Consider the following 26,984-nt stretch of genomic DNA (forward strand, 5'->3'; position numbering starts at 1 on the left):
TCTTCCAGCTGAGGTTTTTCCAAGTGCAGAACATTTCTGGACAACAAAGGGCCGAATTTGTTAAAACTGATTATCTTCACCTAACACTGCATAGCCAATGAGTGCGGGATTAAATATGTTGGGATCGAATGATGGACATTTATTATTTATTTCAAGTAGGCTGCATAAGGTCGGTGCAAAGCATGATGAAGCATGTGTGGAAATACACTTAGTGGGAGCATTCAAAGTTCAGCCACTTGTGACTCGAGATGTAGACATACATCTCTATGACAAAGCATGTCATAGAAAGCATCTAAAATATATACAGTATGAAACAAAAACAGTTTTATTATTTCTCTTTAGTTAAAATATTTAAATAGTTAATTAAGTTTGTACATAATCAGTTTAAAGTAAAAATGAAAGTATCTGATATGGCTTCATGGATGAAATTTGCAACTTGCATGACCGACAACTTTAAAGAGCAAATCACTCAGCAACGGGTTGAAGCTCCCTAACTGATTGAAGCACAATTTTGCTGTGCTCTCTTTACAGTGAAAATCAAAGTGTAACTGTTTGGTGTCTTATCAGTCAGCACAATTACGGATGCAGCTCGACTTGACCATTTAACTGGACCTTGCCTCATCAAACATAGACAGGAGGGGAATTGAGTTATTGACTGAAGTGTGTCTGAAACTGCAACACTGGACACTGTACGAGAAAATGTTCTGCCGTTTTTAACATTCTCTGTGGGAGATCATACATTTAAGTGTAGCAGAATTCACTGCACAGATGTTGTCTTTGAATTACTTGATAGTGATTTTATCAGATGAAGCTCAATTTATAAAATCTGGATTTTATTATAGCAGAATGACATTCTGGAAATGTTTTAAGTGACCATGAGTTGGCACACAGGCTACGTTCACAAAGCAGGTCTTAATGGTCAATTCCAATTTTTTTAATTTATTTATTTATTTTTTTTGCTGAGATCTGATTCTTTTTGGGTGGTTGTTGTTCACATTACAGTTTAAATGCGACCGCCATCAGACTCCAGTGTGTCTCCAGTCTCTGCCCCTGAATTGACCCACATGTGCAGAAGACGACATGACGGCACACTAGCACTGTGTTTATGGAAGTAAATGTGGATGCTACACGTGTCAACGTGTGTGTATCAGTTCTGAAGTTGTTGTGTAATTGCAGCCGACAATTATGAAGGTTTTCATTTGCTAAAACTTGATTTTCTTTCCACTGCCTAACTCCATCAAAGGGTGTCTGCCATGCTTGTTTCGTCCATTGTTTCCATTTGATCTTTCCAGCCTCCTGTCGTGTCTGTCTCAGTTCGGTGATGTAAAAGTTGGATGAAATGCAACATGACCATTCACACTGAGGTCACTTTGAAAAACATCAGCTATGTATCCAAATTAGGACCACACATGTAATGGCCGGGGTCTGGTTTGAAAAAATTGGATTTGTGCTGTTCAGACTGTCATAAGTAAATCAGACGTGGGTCACAAATGGGCAAAAAAGCTGGATTTGAGACACTTTTGCCTGCAGTGTGAACGTAGCCATAGTCTTAATGAGCTGCGGGACAAAAGAAACAAAAATGTGTAAAAGTTGTTCTTGAAAAACAGCAAAAGAAAAATTAGCATTTATAAATACACACACATAACATTTTCTTACAGGCACTGCCTGCTTCAAATCCCCAACATGTCAGTGGGTGTTAAATGTTGTTCAGGCCCTTCTATAAACCTCCATTTCTTACGCCTAAGCAATTTCTTCTCGGATTTGTTTCTGTAGATCTCATCAAGAGTTCTACTTCCAATTCATTTCCAGCTATTAGACAAATCACATCACGTTATCTTCAAATACTATTTCATGATGCAGATTTAATAGTTGAATCAGCCACTGCAAGTTGACCAATCTTTGAGACATTGAAGTAAATAATACTTCCATCACCATGATTCATAACTGAAAATCACAATGCTCAGAACCTTAGAGGACAAAGTTTTAAATGAGTAAAGTAAAAAAATAACAATCCACCAGACAGCCTATGAGGTGCTAATCACTGTCAAAACCACTGATTCTAGGTTTAGGGATTTAAAGGCGTGCTACGTGTGTAGGAGCTTTTATTTTTTCCGTCTGATGGATGTTTTTCCATTGAATTGATCCTTATCATGAAAATGACTATAAGTCTCTTTTGTTTGAGTGAATCACCTCTGTGCAGTGTTAATACATCACTTATCACAGTAAGTAATGAAATGATGGCAAATAAGATATGTTTTTCTTAATATTCCCTCATTAAGAATAAAGACAATTAATGGAATGGCACAGTGTCATATTTATAGGTCACCAGAATAGCGGTCATGAGCACCAGAAATTCCATATATTGAGCAGTAGAGTTAATACTGCTCTGGGATACATATTTGTAGTATACAATGTGTGATGCAGTGTAGTGAGTCTGTTTCATACTATTCAGCTTCTTTGCAGTAGTGGTTGATTATGTCAGCATTTTACATTGTCTTTCTGTCCTTTCTATACTGTACATGGAAAATAATTTAGATTATCAGCACAAATACAATCCTACGATGCTTTTCTAGCTTGTTTATTTGTCCTTGTCTGGTGTAATAAACTGTGATATGGGCTTAGTTTGTCTTGGATGTTTTTTTTTATTTATTTTTTTTGTCAGTTGTGCAGAACAGAGAAAATGAATCTCACTGAGCATACTTTAGATGTGCATAAACAGGCTGACAAAGAACCTAGAGAATCTATCAGCAGGTGCTGTACTGGGGTAATTTATTAAGGGTTGGCCCACTGGTGTAAATAACCCTGGAAATCTATTTTATGGATGAAAATTGCAGGTAATGATCCCCACTGTAATTATTTAAAATTTTCTACAAGTAATGTAATCTAATGTAGCTCATAAGGAACATGTTGTTAGTGTTTGAGATGTATTAACCAAAGCTGACTAATGTTCCTTTTGGGGAGAAAAGACAGAAAGAACACACCTTGTCCTAGGACTGTACTGTCACAGCAACATATAGCCTTCCTGGGAATAAATCAGAAAGCATTAAAAAGGTGACTGTGAGGGTCCCTGGGAGATTCTCTGGAGATTGTGGAGAATTTTATGTTTCACAGTGGTTATCACTGCTAAATGAAGAATATTTGGGTTGAAAAACTCTATGGAATCATTCCCCCACAATGTCTTGTGGTTGAGTTGTCAGTTTATTACCTCTTTATTTTACATAAAAACATTAGACATTGACTTATCTTTAAAGACAGCAGTTTGCTTACCAACAGTGAGAAAATTAAATTACCAAAGGTTTGACTATCATGGAGAGCATGGCCCAAAACACGCAGTGCCGTTCTTTTAAATGAACAGTTATTTTTAAAAGTTTCCGGCTATCAGTGGGATTTTGGATATTGTCCTTTTCCTGCTTTTCAGCTGGGGTTTTCTGGTGGGACAGAAAAGTCTGGCATTTTGGATTTTGGGGTGTAAACTAGTTGTTATCACAGTCACAAGGGTGTTTGAGGCTATGTTTGCTGGCTTGGAAAGAAGCAGCAAGATACACACTTTAGGAATAGATCAGTGAAACATTAATTTATTCATTCATTCTCCATACCTGCTTTATCCTGTTCAGAGTTATGGAGGAGCTGAAGCCTATGCCATCTGCTATCAGGCGAGAGGTGCGGTACACCCTGGGTCATTCAGCAGTCCATCACATAGTCAACATGGAGACAAACAGAACAAACAATGTTTATTTATATCGCATTTTTTCTAGCAAAATGCAACAAACCACTGCCCATGCTCACTCTAATACCTGCATTCAATTTAGAATCACCAATAAAGCTAATATGCATGTTCTGGTACTGTGGGAGGAAGCTGGAATATCCAGAGAAAACCCACGCAGGCTCAGTGTGAGCTGAAAAATATACCATCTAAAAATGTCTAATCCATATTATTGTAGGTCTTATATCTCCAGCTTATTGGGTCATGACTCCCACCTTATATGCAAAAGACACAAATATAATGTAGGCAATAAAAACTGTACATAAAGTATATACCTTTGGCAACTGCTGGGTCCATTTGTGTCCATCTTTAGGGCCAAAATGATTTGAATTTTTAGCAAGTTTCCTAATTAACAATGAGAGTGGGTTGAATGCAGAACTTTCTCACTTTGAGTTATAAGTGATAAACACTTAGTGCCCTTCTTAAGTCTGTTTTGTATGTCGACATCAACAAAACATGTTGCTTTTAAGAGGTAAGAGAAAACCTAATGTCATTATTGCAAACAATTAGCATACATAAACTAAATCTTTTACCTGTTTTTGTACATACTGGATACCTCAGTTTTGGACTGTTTATTTAATGTCAGCTTACTTCCATAGCTGCGCATAATTCTGTCAAGATTCACCACAAGAACACAGCTGTCTTTCAAAGCTCTTCACTGTAATTCTTGATATTGGTATTTATTACATGTAATGTAAAGGAAATTGACATGAGCCTTCACTTCCAAAATATTGTAAAACAGATTACATTCATGAGTTTAATGATCATGATCCTTAAAAGGTTAGAATAGGTGCCCAGGATCTCATGGGTTGTGAGAACTAGACTTTGTGCAGCAGCTTGTGTTCAGAGCTGTAAACACCTGATCTCTGTCTATATGCTGCTTTCATTTAACCAGTCCAACACAGCTAGGTGCCAGTTCAGCCTGTGGCCATGTTATCAAAGCATGGTTGCCTGTCCCTGTCTGCCATATGCAGCCTGGGTGTTTACAGATCTGATTTCCCATTGACCTAAATGAGACCCAGCTGCAGCTTTATCTTGTTTGTAATAGAGAAGCAGTAAATGTAGCCATGAAACTGCAGCTCAGTTGTAGCCAGACTGGTGAAAAGGACAGACACTTAACTGACAGAATATGAAAAAGAGCCAGTGCTTGCAAGTAACAGAAGGGGCTGCAGTCCTTTATAGCCACTTTGTAATGTACTTTACTGAAAGGTAAGGGTAATTGATCTGAAGCTGTCTTATGAGATAACTGCGTAAGTAGTGTACACATATGTGTCCAGGTATTTTCTGAGATTACTTCCCCCACCATTATTTTGCCCTGTGAGAACATGACTGCTGATTGATGTATACAGGACATAAGTAGCAACCTGCATTTTGGTAGCTGCAGCCATTAAATGATATATGGAAACAGTTTTATCAAGGCCACCGGACACGTTTGCAATACTGAGGACAATCTCTTAGTCTGTCTGTTGCCTCATGTTAAATGGAGGTCTGCTTTGCATACGGCTGATAGGAGAGGCCATCGTAATTCAGTCTCAAGGTAATGCCTATTCAGCGCAAAACAGGAGTGTGTTGTCACAATCGCAGGATGGATGTGGGGGCATGTACAAGTGATATCTATCCTGATGAGGAGAGAATGCCCAGTGATTTATTGCAGGAGAAAACACGGGAAAAATGCTCAAGCTGGGCGCTTTTTCCTTTTCCCTTCACTTAGATTTTCTATTTGAATTAAATGAGGTGTGTATGTAGGCAGGCAGAGGGGGAGTAAAGGTGGTGAGAGATAGCATACAGGAGAAAGGACATACTTCATCTTCCCATTCAAAGTGTTGTTTTCAGCAACTTTGAAATGAAGGAGAAAAATGCTGATAGAATTGCACCAGAATGCATCACAGAACAAGTACAAAAACCCCAGGTCAGGCACTGGTGAGGCATCCTGCATGCAGGGCATTTTTATCCCCTTTTTGATTCTCCACTTAAGGTCCCCAGTGATTCACTTTTTGAACCTGTAGTGACTGATGGGGGGTGTACCCTTGACAAGGCCAGGATGAGCTGGCCAAGGGCAAGATGCAGCTATCCAATTGTTTCACAGAGATAAACAAGGGGAGGGGGAAATGTCATTTACAGCATCTGGAGATAGATGCTGTCATCCTCACTACCAGGAACCACACTTAAGATCCCATCTCATTATTGAATTCCAACAGCCAGTCGTATAAAACGGGTTTACGCTGAAAAAATGTGTATCATACAGGGAAAACCAAGATAAGAGAGGATAGCATTGAAATATGTGAAATAGCTATTACATGGAAGGCTAATGATGTGATAATTGTTACAGTTTCCATTATATTTGGCCTTGTCACATTTTATTCAAGGAATTTCTATTGGGGTGGGAATAAATTGTGTCTTTATGACGGGTCAGCATAAATAATAACATTTTTCAAAATAGAAAAAAGTAGATGTAGTGTTTGTTCTAGTACTTCTATGATTTCAGTTCAGATGCAGTGTCATGTTGAAATAAAAGGTGGAACCTTCTTTGAATATTGCTCTTTCCAAAATATGGATGATGTCTGTCTATTGAAGTCATTTCTGTGCCTCAAACAAGTGGTAGCTCCGAACTGTGCTCAAATTTCACTTTTTTGTACACTGCATTTGCAATCTGGTATTCTGTTTGAGTATGTTCTGTATATTGTCCTCAAAATTGTTCTTTTAATGCAACAAAAACGTGGTGCCCACACACTGTCTGTTGTAAATCCCAGTGGGTACTCAGCCACATTTTGCACGTTTTCTAACATTATGGTTATGGTGCAACATGATGAGGATAAGCGAGTGAATTACTCAGCAGTAAATAGAGCTGTGATTTTCAGTTTCTGTACATTAATTAGAATGTTGTTCATGTCCCAGCAGTTTTAGTTGTCAAAACTTTAATACACTGCATATTTAAAGTTTAACTGACCTTTTGATTACGGTAAGTTGCAGGGAGACTGTTTACTCCTTCACAAATAATTAAAATATATTATTGAGACACCTTCAGGGCAGTCTTGTTGATCTTTTTTCTTAAATATGTTTGATCCCGTCCTGTGACAGACTGTTGACTTATCCAGGGTATACCCGCCCAGTGACAGTTGGGATAGGCTCCAGCCACCCCCCACCTCATTCAGAGCAACCATTATCTAGTTTGTGTCTGACCAAGGTCTTTCATCTCTCATGTAAGAAGTCTGTTGGTGGCATCAATGATGGAGGTTACTGTGCCTCAGGGCACTTTAAATATTGCAAAAACTCTCTTGTATGTTTCCTCAGATCCATGCCTGGACACAATTGTTAATTCTTTCTGCATTGTGGTTTGGTTTTCAATCATCCAGTGCATCCAGTAATTTATGTAGACAGGTGTGTAACTTCTAAATCATGTCCAAGTAATTCAGTGTTACACAGGTGGATTCCAGTCAAGTTGTAGGAGCATCTCAAAGACCACAGATAGCGTTATGATTCATGAAAGCTCAGGATCTGAGTACTTATGTAAATGTAACATTTACATCTTTTATTGTTCATAAGTTACCAGAAGAATCCATATGATTAGTTTGCTCTGATGTTGTGTGCTTTTGGAGCAAAAAGGTAGAAGGAATGTGAAAACCTTCCGCTGGAATATCATATCTTATAACAGCCCTGCAATAACAGCTGTGTTAGAAAATTAACCTAAAGAAAACTTGTGTAGATTGGTGTTTGCCTGCACCGATTTAGTCAATTCATATTCAAATGTGCGAGATTTTTGTGTCCGTTGTGGTTTTCACACAATATCTTCAGTTTTAGCTGCTCTTATAAATTCATCAATCAAATTTTTTCCATGGATATATGTGTTTATCTTTGTCAGGCTGGTCACAAACTGTTTTTAATAAATTGTTCTGCTATGATTTCCTGCCCCTTGAGGTAAAGTATAGACTTATGTATCAGCTGACCAATAAGCTAAACAGTTTTTAAATTAATTGAATTTGAATTTGACAATTCCCTTGTGTTGCCGTATGCCTTTTCGGTTTGTCTTCATCTCCCTTATTTTTCAGTGGAATCATGTATGTACATATCGTCGATCTCCCGTTTCAGTTTAGTTTATTACATTTATGCGGTGTGTTTTTGATTTGCCCCTTGTTTTTCAGTTATCATTCAAAGCAGGTTAGCCATCGCCGCAAGCTTTTGTTTGTCACATTTTTTGTGTCTCAGTTTTGTTTTTGATGTTTTGCTGAGTGTCCTCTTTGTTTAATCTCACCTTCACTGCTCTTTGGTAGTGCATCATTTCATGCACAAATCAATGAACTTTAAACTCTAGATGGCACTGCTGGAAAAGCAAAGAGTAGTGGTCGGATTCACTTGGCTGAAAAACACGTCCGATAAGAGAAAACACATGTTTCTCTGCCTCACACACAACTCTTTCATAAATCATATATCATTTGCAGGCCATATTTATGTAAAAAAAGACCCAAAACAAACTAACTTCAAAATATATTTTTTTTGTTTGTACAATGTTGGCATGCTCCCAGCTCTGTATTTTACATAAGGTCTGTGATTGTCTTTACTCCTTAAAAATGCTTTGTTTGCTGTAATAGTTTTCTTAGCAGCTTCACTAATACAGCAAAAAAGTCCCTTTTTAAAAACCTATTTGTGGAATTATTCATTTATTTATCAATTCACATATGCACACTAGCATTAGTGTGAGGACAGGGTTGCAAATTAATATGATATTAATAAAGAACAAAGTCATGATTCCAGATCTCTTGAGACATATTAGCCATGATCGGTGGGGAGGATCTACACATAATTACAGCAGGTTAATGTAATTACGCAGACAGCTTCAGCAGACCTTACTGATACATGGCATGCGACTGAGGCAATGGGATTTAGTGCACATGTAGGGTTAGTCATGAAATTAGCTGTGGGGCGCTACATCAGTTGAAACAGACAAAGACAGATGTCCTTTCCAGAAAAAAATGTGAAATAGCATACATAACCTACATACTGTACCATACCCCTCCATTTTGTTCACTTCAAGAAAACAACATAGGAATAATGGCATTGATTGTGATGTGCTTAATAAATCAGGCCTATGAGTAAATGAATAATAAGTTGGACCACAGTGAACTTTTAAATGAATGATACAGTTCTAGAGCCAATAGTATGCCGATGGCCTCGGGGAAGAAAAATCCTGCAGTGCACATACTTTGTCCTCAAGTACATGTAAATTTTCATGATGGAGAATTAAATTAACCCTGAAGTATATATGTTTACCCTTCTTTTTACAAACATTTATTTCAGATACAGTCAGGTCTTACATCTTTGTCTGTAGCTGTTGTTTGTTGAATAAATTTGGGTTAAACCAAACCTAAACAGTTATTAAATGATTTACTGCCATGATTAGATATTTTCAAAATATGTACAGAAAATGAATCAACTGTCCCAACACCATAACAATAACTTCAAGTACCTAAACAGTTTTTAACTCCACAGTCAAACTGGTTAAGCTAAAGTCTACTAAAGAAAATTAAATTAAATTTTCTAATTCAGTCTTGATCTGTCTGGAGCGCTTGAACAAATATCCTTATGGGACTGTAATTTATGTGTTAGAAATTCCATGTGTAAGACATCCAGTGGATCACAATTCACTGATTTAAATCTGTGCATGTAGGAAGTAGGAAGCATTGTCCCTTCTGATTTTTAGTGTGGAATCCATTTAGGTTTCATATATCAGGTGCAAGGTCTGTGACAGGATAGGACGATAAGAGAATGCCACCTTTACTTATCCTCTATATCGCTGACTTCCTGTGATGTACTGCCTCCGCTCTCCTGCTCTTCCTCATCATTTTCTTTAGTCCCCAGCTCTGTCTTTTTACAATCCTTGTGCCAAAGCTGTTTTAATGATTTCCCTTGATTCAACAGCAATCAGCAAGCTTCCAGTGCTCTCTCTTTTTCTTCAGTCGTCTTAAAAGTAAACTTGTGTAGTCTACACTTTCCATCAGTGTCAGAGCTGGCAATGCAAGACATTGTCTTTCACGACAATGATGAATCCTGCTGTGATATGAAATAACTTATTTTTTAGAAAATGGCCCAAGTATCAAGACAGAATACTCGTTTGACAACATAGTGATTATTTTCACGATAAAGCCTAGTTTGAATTTCAAACATGGCATGGAAAATGAAAAAATAACAGTGATTCTTGAATGAATCCAAGACTTTTCACTGGTCAAACTGATTTTGATACAACTATTTCTGGGTTTCAGGCCTACAATACTTTCCATAAAAATTTGAGTTTGTAGCAACTTAAAGTGAATAATAATGATGATAATAAAATGGTTTGAATCCCATCTGGGGCCTTTCTGTGGAGAGTTTGCATGTTCTCCCCCGTGTATGCATGGGTTCTCTCCGGGTACTTCTGCTTCCTCCCACTGCACAAAAACATGCTGTTAGGTCAATTGGTGACTCCTAACTGAGCCTAGGAGGGAGTGTAAGCGTGGATGGTTGTTTGTCTCGTTTGTCCCTGTGTGGCCCTGTGATGGACTGGTGACCTGTCCAGCGTGTTCCCTGTTTCGCCCAATGGTAGCTGAGATTGGCTCCAGCTCCCCCCCTTGACCCTGAGTTGGATTAAGCAATTCATAGACAATGGATGGATGATAATGTTATTTCAAAAAGGTGATTGGAATTATGATTTGGTATGAAAGCAGCATTCATCAGAGGCTGATTCTTAAAGGAGCAACAGTCGGCAGAGAATTTCCAATCTATCAAGGAATGTGTAAGAAAAGTATTCAACTTTTTCAAAAAATAAAGGTTCCTCAATGAAAGTGGATTAGCATGTTTTGCCTCGGTACAGTACAGAATATCATTGAACAAGTCAAGGAATCCGGAGGAATTTCAGTTCCAAGGGCAAGGGTGCAAGCTTAAATTGAACACCTGTGAACTTGGATCCTTCAAATAGCACTGTATCCATCCATCCCTCTCCCCAGAAACATCCTCCAGCTGCTCCTGTGGGATCCCGAGGTGTTTCAAGGCCAGAAGGGTTTATGATCTTCCAGTATGATCTGGGTCTGCCCTGGTGTCACCTTCCAGTTAGGTGTAACTGAAAAGATACCCAAACTATTGCATCTTACTTCGATGCGAGAGAAGCAGTGACTCTACTCTGAGCTTCCTTCAGATGGCTGAGCTCCTCATGATATCTTTTAGGCTGAGCCAAGTCACCCTCCAAAACCGGTTGTTTTTACGATCTCATTTTTGCGGCCAGTACCTAATTCTTGTGACCGTAGGTCAGAGTTGGTGCAAAGATCGACCTATAAGTGGATAGCTTTTGGCTGAGCTCCCTCTTCACATCAAAGTAATGATTATTAAAAAATGACATTGTGCCAAAAATATGCATTTGCTTGGAAAGCTTAGACTGAAAGATTAAAGTTGAGTATCTGACACAACTGAGTTAGGAATCAACATGAAGACATCAAGCAGGACTCCTGAATTAACTGTCTCATGTTTGTCTGTTTAGCGATTAAATCAGTAAAAGTGAGAGAATTCAGCATTTCCATCAATAATCACTAAGCTATAAGAGCTTCGGTTTGTTTATATCTAGATTAAAAAGTAAAAACTGAAACGCATTCCTTCCTTTTCAATTTAGTTTTGACTCTGTAAACAAGTAACATCAGCACTTCATCCACTCTATGCCTTACATCTCAGCTCAGTCACCTTCATTTTTGTTAACATCACGGCCTCATCAGTCACACAGATGCCTTAATTTGACAGTTTTAGATTAGGACGCACCTTCTGCAGGCCTTAAATACCACTGGCAAAAAATATCACCCAATTAATCAACATCTCTGTTTTTAGGGAGAGGAGGGAGAATAGTTCTAAGCCTCAGTAAATTTAGCATCAGAAGAGTTATGTGAGGAGTTTACATGTTCTCTCTATGTCTGTGCTGGTTTCAAAATGAAAGTTTACTCCTAGAGCCCTGAGAGATCAGCTGAAAAATCCAAGTTGCCTGTAGGTGGAAATGTGCAGGTCAGTCCGTGTGTGTTTTGTCTCTGTGACAGACTGCCGTCCCATCTGAGGTTTACCCACACATCTCTTCATGCTTGGATGTAGACTCCAGCTACTAGCAATCCCAAAGCTTATTTAGAAAATGGAAGGATGTTTTTTTTCAAGGAGTTGTTTACAGGGGTGTCTGCTTGTGCCGACCATTTCATCACTACTGGAACAATTAAATTTAGATTTCCTTATCGAACTACTTGTAATCACTGAGCCTAATTAATTTTTGTGTTCCCATTTTGTGAGGTTGTGACGATATTTAGGATGAATACATTCATCAACACAAGCCGTTATAGATCCCTGTTCATAAAGAACATTCAGCATTTACAACCTCATGGACTGATGGCAAGTTATCAAAACTGTAGAGTGAAGTCTTTCTCATGTTATTCTTTACTCAATGGCCGCTGGGATAGGCTTCAGCCCCCCTCTGACTTTGAACAGGATACAGCAGATAGCTGGATCACACAATAAAGAGAAATTTTCCTGACTGATCAGGCGAAAATCACCTCCTGATACGCAGTGGTCAAATAAGAAGCAGTACTACAGTGAGTTGAATTAAACATACCTCTTATAAACAAAGCTGATTTATCAAATTTGAAGGTGTTTTTGTTATTTTTTGATCTCCTTTTGATCACAGATTATGCTTCTCAAGACACCCTTTGGCTTTATGAGCAAAGGTGTGTGCTCTGCCGTTGTGGTTCATCTTTATACTGATCGAAAATAATCAAGGCCCCTTTATTGAATACAGGAAAAGCCTGGTGCGGGGCATCATATTGTTAGTTTCTCAAGGAAAAGGTTTCTGAATGAATCTGAATATTCAAACTCTCCATGTTCATGTGAAATGAAGACATCATTAGTGATTTATCTGGTGAACATTGGAAAATCAGTTTTTCTCTTTTTTATATAGGCCATTAAGAACCATCTCAAGCAAATAAAATAGGTTTAATCATACATTTAGCTCTGCAAGCAGAATTATATCAGCATTTTCAAACATAATGTCCTGAGTCAAATGTGCTCATTCAGGTCTTGTTTCATAAAGGCGGCTGTACAATGAGCTCCATGCTCATAGTAATTTGAACCAGAAATACAATATGTGGATCTATGCTATTATTACAGCAGTGCAGCATTGTAGTTTGTTAAGGTGAACTGTAGTTTGAGACTGTATTTTTAGCCATATGCAGTAATTAGATATGTAATCAAATAGACTTTTTATACACTCAGTCTTTCTTTTATAATGCTGATGGTATTTGGGCAGATTAGGGTTACATGATGATTTTTATACACTGTTAGAAATCCTTTGGAGTTCTCAAGTCTGCTGTCCATAAACATCATCATGACATCATACAGCAGCTGTCATGGTAATGCTTCCATTCAGTTTGCATTTCAAAGTGTTGTATTTTAAGAGAAGTCGGAAGCAAATCTGTCTGTCAGTTCTGGTCAAAGAGAGAAAAGGGCTGTTTGTGAATTTCAGCAGCACATCCATCAGCAGGACCTGCAAGTGAATCGCCTGGTAGTCACTTTGTCCCAGAAACAGATGTCTGTAGCTGTATGTCCCTTTATAAAGAATCATTTTCTTAACAATAAGACATGAAAATGATATAAATATTGTTCTGCACTTGATTGATATCATCTTCTTTCTGGCTGTTAATTTCCAATATGTGACACTGGATAGGATCTAGATATAAAGCAACAGAGGGAAAGGGTTCTGGAAAAATGGAACAGGAAAAGCAGCAATAAACATGCGCAGCAATGCCGTCACATAGCCAGTGCGCTTTTTCATTTACGTTGAGGTTTATGGCTTGGATTCTTTTTTAAGTGTGCTGATATATGTGATAACCTATACTGCAGTACAGCTGTATCTGTGTTGTTTATGATTCATAAGAAAATTCAGATTCCACTATAAAACCAAAGAACATTATCAGAATATACTGATTCAGCTTTGCCTCATGAATCAGTCACTTGTGTGTTTTCTGTTTTCAAAGTCAGCAATTCGTATTTTGCAGCCTGATGAAGCAAAGTAAAAGTAACAGTGGAAGTAAAGAAGAAAGGAATGGGGAAAGGTGTTCAGAAATACTGTATGCATGGGAAGAAACAGAAATTATTTGTAATAATAAAACACTGAGAATCAGTGGCAAACAAATATGTTCACTCCCTAAAGGCAGTTGTTTTAATTTCAGTAGTGGGTGTCAGGCATCAAGGAAAGTTTCTGCAAATATCTTTATTAGTGAGTCTCAGTTGTGGTTGTGCTGTAATTCCAAAGTTTGTGTGTATAAAACTCAGTCTTGAAAGAGCTGACATGAACAAAATAAATAGACTGTATGTAAGCAAGGTGCAGGCACCTTGGACATAGTATGTGGCAGTTTATCATCACAGTTATTTACAGTGATAAGGCAGCGTTTTATCCTCTATTTCCAAAATTCTTAAACTTGTGAGGGTGTAGTATGCAGGCATATTTGTGGGTTTGTGTTAAACATCATACACAACACAGTCATAAAGTGGTTGTAGTCCCTGGCTGTTGGTTACATGAGAGCAGTAGCCATTGAAAACAAAGGCAAACACAGATTTGACTGGATAAATCATCACGCTTCTCTTGCAACACTGTAGAGAAAATGCTGCACAGTTGCTATGGAACCCTCTGTTGCTAAGCAATGGGTTGATTATCAGAGTTTTTTTTATATAAGAGGCGGTGTTTTCTTTGCTGTCCAGCAAATTTTTTTTCAGAAGGCTTTACAACTGACAGGGTATGTGGAATAACACTGTCTTCATTTAAAATGAAATGTATTCAGTTTGAAATGTTTACTCTGAACTGAATATTCAAACACTATATCACATGTTCATGTGAAATGAACTCATCATTAGGGGTTTCTCTGGTGAACGTTGGTCTTAGAGAAAATCAATTTTTCTCTTTTCTGTATAGAACTACCTCTGTGCCTGTTCTCCTGAAGGAGAATTTTGATGGATTGTGATGGAGTGAGCTGAGATGACAATCTTTTCACATTTACCCTTTTTGAAAAGTTTATTTGTGTAATAATCTTTATTTCTGACAAAATTACAAAGTCCACCCTCATATGTGAGAAGAGTTATTTAAAATAAACCTAACATTTCCCATGTTCTTGCTATTTATGCTGCTTTGTTTACTATTTCGTAAGCAGTGGAGATGAGGAAGGGAAAGGGCAAAATTCAACCCTAACAGCTTCCAGAATAAATTAAGGCCTGATGTTCTTTCAGCTGTGGTTAACATCCAAAGTATAAATATAATCTCAAAGTTTAATTTAAAAGACTTATATTACACATAACCATATATTTCAGCATTTCATTTAGTAAAAGTATACTATTTTACAAACTGTTACAGTCTGAATTACAGTGACATGTTTTATACAAACTGGTAATTCTTTAACAGCCAATAAAGAAATTCTTGGATTTGAATCCGATGAGTAGCTAGGTTCACATCACATAAGGAAACTAGATTACCAGGTTGGAGATTTTTCGGCACACACTTCCGCGCTGCTGTCAGTGAAAGTCACGGTACGCTGCTTTTCATTCTTACAACCACTTCCCTGCAGTTAACTTGCACTGTTTTGATATGAACTGCCATTACCATGGAAAAACATTAAATAGGGCAGCCTCACTGCCCACTACATCAGTTGAGCTTGTCTGCCCCGGGGCAATATGAGACTGTTAGACTGGAAGCTAAATGTGGCAACACATTGTTGTAGTTAGGAGAGCAGCATACATAGATAATAGGCAAAGAAGAGAACAGAGCGGGCTAAAGAAAGAAAAAAAACTGTTGGCAAGGAGTGGAAACATGTTAAGTGAAACAGTAAGCATGGATGGTTTGTTTTTTTAATTAATTTTGTAATCTTCAGGACATCATGGTTGAATTGATTAATTTCGCAACCATGTTAATAATCCTATCAACTTTCTACAAAGCAAATAAGCTTCCTGTATACTTTACAGAACTGTGTTTCAGTTGAATGAATCATAGATCCGGAAATCTTTTTATTATGCTGCACACATATTTGTATTTTAGTAATGCTTAGTCAAGGAAATTTACCTCAGAAAATGCCACAATTTATAAATGATCCAGTTATTGCTGTTGGAAGTGATCTAGGCTTACTACGAATGAATATGAATGATGTCTATGTAGTTAGAAAAAAAAAGTGAAATATTTTCCCAACAGAAATCATGTGGGTTTCTGGAATAACATTTTAACAAGTGCATTTTTTGAAGGACCTAATTACCTCCAACAATGAGATATATAGATGAACCTTAAACTAGAAATGCTCCAATTTAAAAAAAAAAAAAAAAAAAAATTGACTTTATTTATCTTGTCTATAATTAGTGCTTTGGTGCTTTCCTACCATTAACTTTTTGCACCCTTTATAATCACATGGAAATGTTCATGCTGGTATAACAAGTGGCCAACACACTGCCATCCTTGTAGTCATCAAAAACCTCATTGAACACCTTTAATTTGGTTAAATTGAAATTCCTCTGAGTGCTGCTCCTGTTCCCAGTTTTGTAGGAAGCCACACATGACAAAGCTGGAAGTCAATTAAAGATGAGTCTATTTGTTTTTTTCCTCTGTTGTGTTTTAATGCAACACATCTATATCCAACCTTTCATCTGACATCTGCTGAAAGCTGTTCCTGCTGTGATGTTGGCCAACATCCTTCAGAAAACAAGGGCAGGTTGACACATTCAGTGTCTTCCTAGAAATGTTGTGCAGAAATGGTTTACACACTAGCTCGGTAATTGTTCACAGACAATATGCTTTGCCTCGGGACATTATGATGTCTTTCTATCAGTTGCTCCTTTATTTTGTTTAAAATGTGACTCCTGAAAAATCTGCATGAAGACATGGCTTCAATTTATGCTATGTTCATGAGTTATTTGTATTATTTCAAGAGAATTCCCAACTATACAGTGATGAGGAAAACATGTTTTTTCTCTGCAAATGTTGGGGGAAATGAACCAGAATCAGATTATTTAAAGGTCTAAAGGTCTTTTTTAGTTGAGGTATTGTTCTTCTTCCAACTTGCGAGGTACAAGTTCAAGTAATGATTTTAATTTGTGAAAGCAGTGGCAAAGTGATCGGCTCTTTGTGACTGAAGCAAGGTCAAAATATGCAGAGACACTTAGGTTGGTGCTTTCTGTTTTCATCTTGTGAATCTATTTACTTTGACATCTCTGGGGAAAACTGTTAGTGGTTGCTTTCACAAAGTGCGATGAAAAATGGTGCTGCCAGACCCCCCACTCTTCCATCCCACTTTTTTTTTCTTTTGCTGAGAGGGGTCAGGGAATATGACAAAGCTTCAGCGTATTTACCACAGTGGGGCAGGTCAGAGAAGAACAAATTATCACAGAGTATAGGAGCCAGGAGATGGGTCTCTTCAGTCAAGTGGTTTGCAGGTTAATATTTTAGAGCCAGCCTTGGAAAAGAACCATTATGTGCAGGAAGGGACCCGTTAAACGAAGGGATCTTTTAGCCATTTACCGTTGATGGGTCAGGTTACAGTAGATGGATTGGGATGCATAGAACAGCATCTGATTTTGAGACAGTGTTGTTTTTCTTTTAATTGTCTGGTGGTGATCAATTGAAGCAGTTTTACAACAGTTTTCATAAATCTATATAGTCAGGAACATTTCCTGATCCTAAAATCTTAAGAATGTGATTATATCAGAGGATATCACTGAAAAGTTCAATGTTTTGTTTGGAGTAGAACTCATAAACATTTAGCCTCCTCTGCATTTGTGGAGATCTTAGCGAAACTTCCAATGCAGTTAAGGTTTACTTTTACCAAATATGTAACTAATCCATGAAGAAGGCTGATATTTTTAAGTTCACTACAGTGTCTGTGTGCCATGCCAGAATGCTTGTATGAAATTAGTAAAATTATTGTAGTTTCCTTTGTGTGCAGGAATTAAAAACAACTAATGGTGAAGGAACAAAAGGATTTACCTGGAATAGGTCCATCAGTGTCTGTAACAAGAGTGTGCATAGTGGTGTGCAGTTCCCTTTGCAACCACCTGTTGATGCAGCAGTATCAGAGCCAGTAACTCAAACAAGCTGAACAAACTGATAAAGAAGGCTGGCTCTATGCTGGGCACATCTCTAGAGCTCCTGGAGCTGATAACATAAAGAAGAAAGATGCAGAATTTACTAAACACAGTGGACAACACTGCACAACCTCTACATAATATCTTGATCAAACAATAGTCGGTGTCTTCAGTCAGAGGCTTCTTCAGCTCTGCTGAAGTAGGGAGTTGGACAGGAGTTCATTCTTGCCCTCAGCTATAGTCTTACATTATGATTTTATATTCTGAATACTTGTTCATCTGCTTATTTATTTATTTAGTTATTTGTTTGTTTTATTGAAATAATCAATCATTTATTAAGCAGCAATAACACGACTTCCCTTCTGGGATCAATAAAGTATCATTCTAATCCAAAGCGAACAATCCTCGTGGCCTGAGCTGAGTTGGATCCTGGCTCTGTGCCCTGCAGGAGGTTGTCTGAGCCTGTCCAAGCATGCAAACAACTGCGTGTTAAGCTATTTTTGTGAGCCATATTCAACAGTGGTCTTGGCTTTCCGATCGCCCTGGGTCAGTGAACACTCGGTTCTAAATTGCCTTGGGTGCTTGGACCCTATACTTTTTTTCCGTTCTACTTTTTATTATTTTCTGGAGTGCGGGGATAGACTCAGATGTCCAAGTACTGTAAACAACTGAATATTTGATGAATGAAAAAAATAAAATAAAAAACACTGATAATTTATTCCATCAGTGCATTGCAATGTGATTTAAGCAAATTAAGTTTATCATACATCTAGCACTGCAAGTAGAATTTTATTAGTATTTTCACACATAATGTCCTGAGTCAAATGTGCTCATTCAGGTCTTGTTTCATACAGGGGGCTGTACAATGAGCTCCATGCTCATAGTAATTTAATAATTTAGTAATAAACCAGAAATACAATATGTGGATCTATGCTATTATTACAGCAGCGCAGCATTGTAATTTGTTATGGTGAACTGTAGTTTGGGACTGTATTTTTAGCCATATGCAGTAATTAGATATGTAATCAAATATACTTTTTATACACTCAGTCTTTCTTTTATAATGCTGATGGTATTTGGACAGATTAGGGTTACATGATGATTTTTATACACTGTTAGAAATCCTTTGGAGTTCTCAAGTCTGCTGTCCATAAACATCATCATGACATCATACAGCAGCTGTCATGGTAATGCTTCCATTCAGTTTGCATTTCAAAGTGTTGTATTTTAAGAGAAGTCGGAAGCAAATCTGTCTGTCAGTTCTGGTCAAAGAGAGAAAAGGGCTGTTTGTGAATTTCAGCAGCACATCCATCAGCAGGACCTGCAAGTGGATCGTCTGGTAGTTTGTGAGTCACATTGTCACACAAATGTGTTTACCTTATTCTGAAATATTCAAATTAGATCATTCTATTGCTAAAGAAAAAATAAAGAAAAACGAGGTGCTCACTAAAGACCCCACCTGCTAGTTGAACTTCAAAAATATTAAGGTTTTTGTCTCTTTCAGTAAATATAGTTTACAGATGTCTGTAGATGTATGTATGTCTATAAATGTATGTATATAAAGAATCATTTTCTTAACAATAAGACATTAGAATGTTGAAAGAGTGAGTAAAGCCATTTGATTCTGATCAAAATGATATAAATATTGTTCTGCACTTGATTGATATCATCTTCTTTCTGGCTGTTAATTTCCAATATGTGACACTGGATAGGATCTAGATATAAAGCAACAGAGGGAAAGGGTTCTGGAAAAATGGAACAGGAAAAGCAGCAATAAACATGCGCAGCAATGCCGTCACATAGCCAGTGCGCTTTTTCATTTACGTTGAGGTTTATGGCTTGGATTCTTTTTTAAGTGTGCTGATATATGTGATAACCTATACTGCAGTACAGCTGTATCTGTGTTGTTTATGATTCATAAGAAAATTCAGATTCCACTATAAAACCAAAGAACATTATCAGAATATACTGATTCAGCTTTGCCTCATGAATCAGTCACTTGTGTGTTTTCTGTTTTCAAAGTCAGCAATTCGTATTTTGCAGCCTGATCAAGCAAAGTAAAGGTGACAGTGGAAGTAAAGAAGAAAGGAATGGGGAAAGGTGTTCAGAAATACTGTATGCATGGGAAGAAACAGAAATAATTTGTAATAATAAAACACTGAGAATCAGTGGCAAACAAATATGTTCACTCCCTAAAGGCAGTTGTTCTAATTTCAGTAGTGGGTGTCAGGCATCAAGGAAAGTTTCTGCAAATATCTTTATTAGTGAGTCTCAGTTGTGGTTGTGCTGTAATTCCAAAGTTTGTGTGTATAAAACTCAGTCTTGAAAGAGCTGACATGAACAAAATAAATAGACTGTATGTAAGCAAGGTGCAGGCACCTTGGACATAGTATGTGGCAGTTTATCATCACAGTTATTTACAGTGATAAGGCAGCGTTTTATCCTCTGCATATTTCCAAAATTCTTAAACTTGTGATGGTGTAGTATGCAGGCATATTTGTGGGTTTGTGTTAAACATCATACACAACACAGTCATAAAGTGGTTGTAGTCCCTGGCTGTTGGTTACATGGGTACTGTGAATGGATTATCCTTGAAAGCCTATGGTCTGAATATTGAAGAGGGCTGAGTGTTGTTTTACAAGTAAGGAAGAAATTGTGCATAGCTGCTTGCATGTTGACAACATGTACTGTAATCATGTAAATGAGGCATAGTTTGCTCTTCCTCTTCCTTTACATGGGTTGCTACCCTAGAAATTAGTATGGATGAGTGCATTCTCTCTGTGTTGAGGGTAAGCTTCTGAGAGTAACTGATCTTTGCGCTGTTTTTCCTACACTCTCTCTGGCATACTATATACTTTAGTATCTGAGTCGTAATTGGCTTAAAATGTCATTTTATATACATGCAGTCGAAGCTAAATATTCTATCTAATGCTCATTTTTTAAAGAGTACTATTGGTGGGACGATGAATGAATTGACTCTGAATTGCAAGACAGTGCATTTCAAAGGGAAAACAGTTGCTCTCGTATACAGAATCTAGAGTTAATGGGTACATGGTAATGGTTTTATATATTTTTAATGTACGAAATTCAACTCAAAAATGGAAGAATGAGATAAAGAACAAGCTGGACCTAATAAAAGAAATGGGTTTTGTTTTTTTTGTGACATTTTTGGTGATATCAAGCTTTCCTTTGCTCCCTCAGGTCCTCCAGTCATCGTAGGAATGAGCATAAACATAGCCAGTATTGACTCCATCTCAGAAGTAAACATGGTGAGTTCAATATTTTTGGTTCTAAGTTGTTGTCATGTTTTCGTCCACCATCCAAAGATCACCCCCAGCCTTCATTTTTTGCCTCTGTTCTGTTTATTTCTGTTGTGGGGAGGGACTGTTCACAGGGGGCCTCTGCTGCACAGGATCAGTGGGACAGTAACACACAGGGTAACATTTATCCACACAGGCACCACAAAGTGCTGATGCCGACTAACTACAGGGAGTTATTAGTGCATCAGCAAAGACACGGTCACTCAATGGTTTCCTGAATAAAACTGTCACAGCTGATAGTCATAGTGAATATAACATAGCAGATTTTTTTTCTTTTTTTAGAAATGACTTTGCACTATCCAAATGCTCTTCTGCACCTCATGCAGCGATCCACAGATTCAGCCTCCTCTTACCTTTCTACAAAGTTTAAGCAATATTTTATAATAATGAATAGGAGCAGATGCAGTCTGAATATACATTATAATTTCTCTGTGTATGACCCCCCCCCCATCTTTAACATGTGATGATTAAATTACAGTACAATGGCTTTGACTTGAGAAATACAGGCTAAGCTGAGAAAAACGCAGTTTGGCTGATGTGTGAGCAATGACGTCAGTCTTAGCTCTTTCTTTATTTCACTCAGCATGACAGTCGCTCACAGTGCAGTTCAGTCCTGCATGCAGCAGCTTTCTCATTTTATGTTTACTTACTTTTTTCTTTCTTTCTGTTTAACTTTTGCTTCTGAAGTGTTCAGTGATTGTTTGTTTATTAGCATCATCATTAGGAATAAATCAAAATGCACAGGACATTTGTCTTTATATGCACTGTGCTTAAATGTGAAGTGTGGCTGGATTTGTTATTTATTTTCAATAATCTGGAATGTTTGTGTTTTGGATTCTATTTTTCTTTTTCATGACATTATTAAATGTGCAACACTTTGACTACAGGGAGAATTATCCATTAGCTAAAAAAACAGCATACTGTATCTCTACTTGAGTGCATTTGTAGATGGATACAGTGTTATATGTAGGTAGTAGCACAACCGCAGTGTCTTCATCTTATTCTGTCATGCTGTACATTGCTAAGCTGTCACAAACACTAAACAGTCTTACTGATCCATAGATCATTTAGGATTCATTAATAGATAATATAGTCAGATCAAAGTGGCCTTTTAGTCTGTCACTAGTTGTTTTCTTTTTGTTTTTTTTTACATCATTTGTTCACTCATGCCTACTGAAATCTGAAGAGGTCACTTGATTCTGAAAAGACCTTCACTTCTCTCCCTATGTATAGATTTTTTTGGTACAGAAAGTTGCAGAAAACACTGAATTAAATGGAAAACAGACAGCATCTTAACAGAAAGATACACACCGATTAGCATAGCTGACAACTTTACAGGTGCATATGTTTTTTTGGTAAGTGATTTCATGTTACTTTTCTCTGTCATTCTTCCCAGGACTACACCATCACAATGTATTTTCAGCAGAGCTGGCGAGATAAGCGTTTGGCCTATGGTGAGCTGAACCTAAACCTGACTCTGGACAACCGTGTAGCAGACCAGCTTTGGCTCCCTGACACCTACTTCCTTAATGACAAAAAGTCCTTTCTTCATGGCGTGACAGTTAAAAACCGTATGATCCGACTGCATCCCGATGGCACCGTCTTGTATGGACTAAGGTAAGAGCAGAAGGAATGCTGTTTCACACTTAACTGTTTGGCAGATGGTTTTACATTTTATTTTCTCCATTTCAATAAGTATCCACTTGTAGCAACTGACCTACTTGTACAAGTGTTACCATTTGTTTCAAAAGGAAATAATATGGCTGTTTATATTCTACACAGCCAATACATTCCTAATGCACATAAACTGAAGCAGATGATCAGCGTTAAATGTAAGTGCATGGCAGCAGTTTTATAGTACAATACTGAGGTGATGTAGTGTATAATTCTTTAAAGACAAGCTCACACATTGTTTCTCTCAGAGGTTTAGGTGAAAATGAATTCATAAGCAATCAAAAACATTGCTCACCTCATTACTTTTGGGATTTTTTGCTACCCCAGCCTGACATGTTCTGGTATGAACAGTAAGTAATGGCAGCATTAAAACAGCAAGAGCATATAAAGCTCACTTAAGATCACCTGTGGCTCTATAAAAGCAAGATTATTTCTTTGTATATTGGATTTTGTCCTGGGACACGATAAAGGACGACAGTTTTATTTTTGGCAACAAAACAATAAAAAAAGACTAAAGTTTCATTATCAAAGTAAAAGGTCTTCAAACGTGACTGAAGACTTGCAGTCAATATTTTGGAATAACAGAGAGGTACATTCAAGCTAAGGTTCAAGGACCCTGGGAGGCTAAAAAAAGATTTAGAAATATTCTCCACTTCCCTTGTCCCAGATCACTGTGACAAGCCAGACAATTCAGTCAAGAGTAAAAGTGCACCAAGGGACACATCTAAAATCCCCTGGGTCCTGCTAAAAGTGAGAGCGTATTTGTTCAAACTCAGAATGGATTATTCCATTTTTAAACACATACTTTTAAAAAAGTGGTATGATTGGAGGCAAAGACGCTTGTGGCATGTTTTGTTCCATGAATAAACCAAAATAGTACTGACAAAGTTTAGATCACATGAGGTAACAAATACTTAATGTGGCAATCAGCATTCAGAAACTCTGAATTACTGAATTGGTGCTGACAGAAAAGGTGATCGGGATGCTTTAGAAGTGGTGAATAACTATCTGAGAGACATGGCTTTATCTTTATATTTACTGACAATTGCTTAATTGGTGTGGCAAACGCTGGTTACCAGACAAGTTCAATCCATACTTGTACATAACAAATATTACTAAGAGGAATATATCATAAAATGGTAGAATTGGACGCCTCCCTCTGGCATTTGTGTGGTTGAAAAGTTGATACATGCTTCAAGCTGTTGTGGAAAGAAAGGTGCCAATTCTGCTTTGATTTAATGAAAAATGTTGCTTTTAAATGTGTGTCGTGTTTAAAGGTGAGTTTTAGATGTGTTCAAAATGAAAAGCTTTGCCACTGCCAATTAAAGCAGGTAGAGACTTTAATGCCAAAGTGGTGCTAAAATACACTGCACCATCTGATCTGAATAAACATTCCCAGCTGTCCCACTTGGCGCACATCAGCAGATGCAGGTTCCTCTGGAGCTGGAGAAGTACAAGCAAAGTAAAGTAGTATTACACTACACCTCTATTTGCATCTGCACTGGCTCAGTGTATGCATGAAACAGAGGTCTGCGAGGAACGGCAGCATCGACCATTTCTACACGTCATATTCAAACATAGAAGAGTTCATTGTTTTCAAGATCCGATTAGAAGAGATTACAGTTATATTAATTTGATTTTACTCCCAAAAACTCAAATGAACAAACAAAAGAACAATAGTCAAGTATCAGTGAATAAATAACTAAGTCGTATAAATAGAACTATTTTTTCTGGTGATCATTACCCACTGCAGTAATAGTATATGGCAGATGGCATCAAGCCCTTGAAACTGTCCTAGAGACCATTTTTTTCAGCAGTATACTGTAATTAGAGGAAGCACATAATCTGCATCCAGTGGTGATTCCAGGACCTTTACAAGCCTCCTTCAAGCATATAATTAAACTGCTTTGTTGAAATGTTTGACTTTGCCTGAGGGTTGTGTGGACATTTTTATCTTTTATTTTTTTACCCCAGAACAAAAGACACGACTAACAATAGATGTTTATATTTTCAGTTCAGCTCATTCCAGTGTTGTGGCATTGAAGTCTGACTGCTGGAGGTTTTTGTAGTATTAGAGGCATTTTAAGACTGGCTGTTTGAATCTGTCCCCTGTGCGTCTCGCATGCACAGCTGAACATAAACTGAGCTCAATCACTTTACACAGAATAATGCACCTTGTGCCGCACTCTGTCCACGCACTGTGAAATGTTCTGTTGTCTGTCTTTATTTTTAGCCTTGATTCATCTCACTGCTTACTGTGATTTTACCGATCAACCAGTTATATTTTTACATTTTGTTTAAGTAGAAGCTGACAGTCTTCTTGCGCTGATGTGTTTATCCTGTGAGATTAATATTCAGATTGTACTAACTGTATCAGATTTCATTGACTGTTATATAAACTGAAACTAAAAAATACAATCAGAATCTTTGACAAGAAACAAAACGCACTGCTTTTACTAACATGCTGATAACCAAAATTTAATCTAATTATCTAAAGTAACAGATCAAGTTTTATGACTGCCCGTATTTCTAAAATCTTTATATTTTAACTAATTGATTGTAAATGAAGGTGACAGATGGTACAATGATCAGCACTATGCAAATGAAGGAAAAGGCTCTGTGGTTTAGATTTTAATGCATTTCTTCCAAGGTGACTGTAGATTCCAGTGCCTTACATTGGTCTCAGTCAAATGACCAACAATTGGATTTTTACTTTTCGTATTTTTATGTTATGCCACTTTATACGCAGATGTCTTTGTGGCAAATGACAAGAAAGAGTGATATCTCAGTAAACTGTGTAAACATATCATTTGAAAACAGTATTTACTGCCAAAGTGGCAAAAAAGAAGTGAAAAAAGGGGGAAATGCCCCTGGAAGCCAGCATGTTTGAGTCAGAACCTTCTTGCTATGAGATAGCAGTGCAAACCACTGAGCCCCATTCCAATTAAGTACATATAAATTAAGAACGTAATCATTCTAATTGTGCTTGTATATTACTAATATCACTTTTGAACTCTTACTTTGGATTCTGAAGACAGGGCCTCTCCGTTAAAGTTTCCATCAAAGTCATACATAGAGAAATTATAATGTATATTCAGACTACATCTGCTCCTATTCATTATTATAAAATATTGCTTAAACTTTGTAGAAAGGTAAGAAGAGGCTGAATCTGGAGAGTGGTGCATGAGGTGCAGAAGAGCATTTGGATGTTGCAAAGTCATTTCTAAACATCAATCTTACAGTCAGTTAAAGAAGTCAGACTCAGTGAAAAAAATGTGGAGCAGGTTTTTCTAACTTGCCAGTAAAATGAGAAGCTGAATCATCACTAGCTGTCTGACAAGCTGGTTTGATAGTGTACTGGGTCCTGTGAGCATTGAGGGCTTTGTTGAGCTAAGCTCTCGCCAGATTGTGTTCTCTCTCTTCCAATTGCTGTGACTTCGCTTTCTCTTGTTCCTCTGTTTATTAAGCCAAGTGCTGTGATAGTACAGTGATCTTCTTTAGTAAGCGAGCTAACACAGAGAGGGATGCAGGAGTAGACTGCGTAGGCGTCAAAAGTATTGCTCACGAATCTAAAAGCCCCCGTGTCTGTAGTGGCGAGCCTCTGGGATCCACCTCCATATTGCTTTAGTTGTTGTCTTTGTTGGCATGATGCTTGGTCAGAAATGCAAATTGTTATTTCTGTTCAAAGAGTCCTGTGATGTTGTTTTTAATTGGCACTAGATTGATGAAACTGAATTGAACTGAATTAAATTAAATACGGTGACTGTAACTAATTGTCCTTTTACAACCTTGAGTTTGAGGGCTGCCAATCAGTTCATGTTCTGTTTACGTATTTTCTTCCTATTGCAAAGACTTGGATTTCACACACACCCAAAACATCAATAGATCCACAAAGAATACAGACTGCTGATTGATGGACTACTGTGCCTACTCAGGTCCGAGGCTGCTGATCATCTCTGGTGGGACTGTTGAAGTTGCTGACCTACATCTGCTGACATTTTCAAATCCCTCGCTATGAGCCGTCCCTGCCCGTGCCTACTCAAGTGATGACTCTCTCATGACTTGTTAACTGCCAAATATAAAGTCAATTTTATTTCAAGTGTGCTTTTTGCCAAAGGGGGTCAAGAATT

At 37.6% G+C, this 26,984-nt stretch overlaps 1 protein-coding gene across 1 annotated transcript in view; it reads left to right on the forward strand.

The window, feature by feature from the left end:
- Positions 1-26,984, forward strand: part of gabrb4 (gamma-aminobutyric acid type A receptor subunit beta4) — a 52,836-nt gene that overhangs the window by 13,156 nt on the left and 12,696 nt on the right. Inside the window, exons 3-4 of the mRNA XM_072375363.1 lie at positions 21,062-21,129; positions 22,577-22,797. Coding sequence (XP_072231464.1) covers positions 21,062-21,129; positions 22,577-22,797 — 289 coding nt within the window. The remainder of the gene's footprint in view (positions 1-21,061; positions 21,130-22,576; positions 22,798-26,984) is intronic.

Source organism: Leuresthes tenuis, unplaced genomic scaffold (genome assembly GCF_036924035.1).
Source record: "Leuresthes tenuis unplaced genomic scaffold, fLeuTen1.0.hap1 SCAF_21, whole genome shotgun sequence".
NCBI lineage: Eukaryota > Metazoa > Chordata > Actinopteri > Atheriniformes > Atherinopsidae > Leuresthes > Leuresthes tenuis.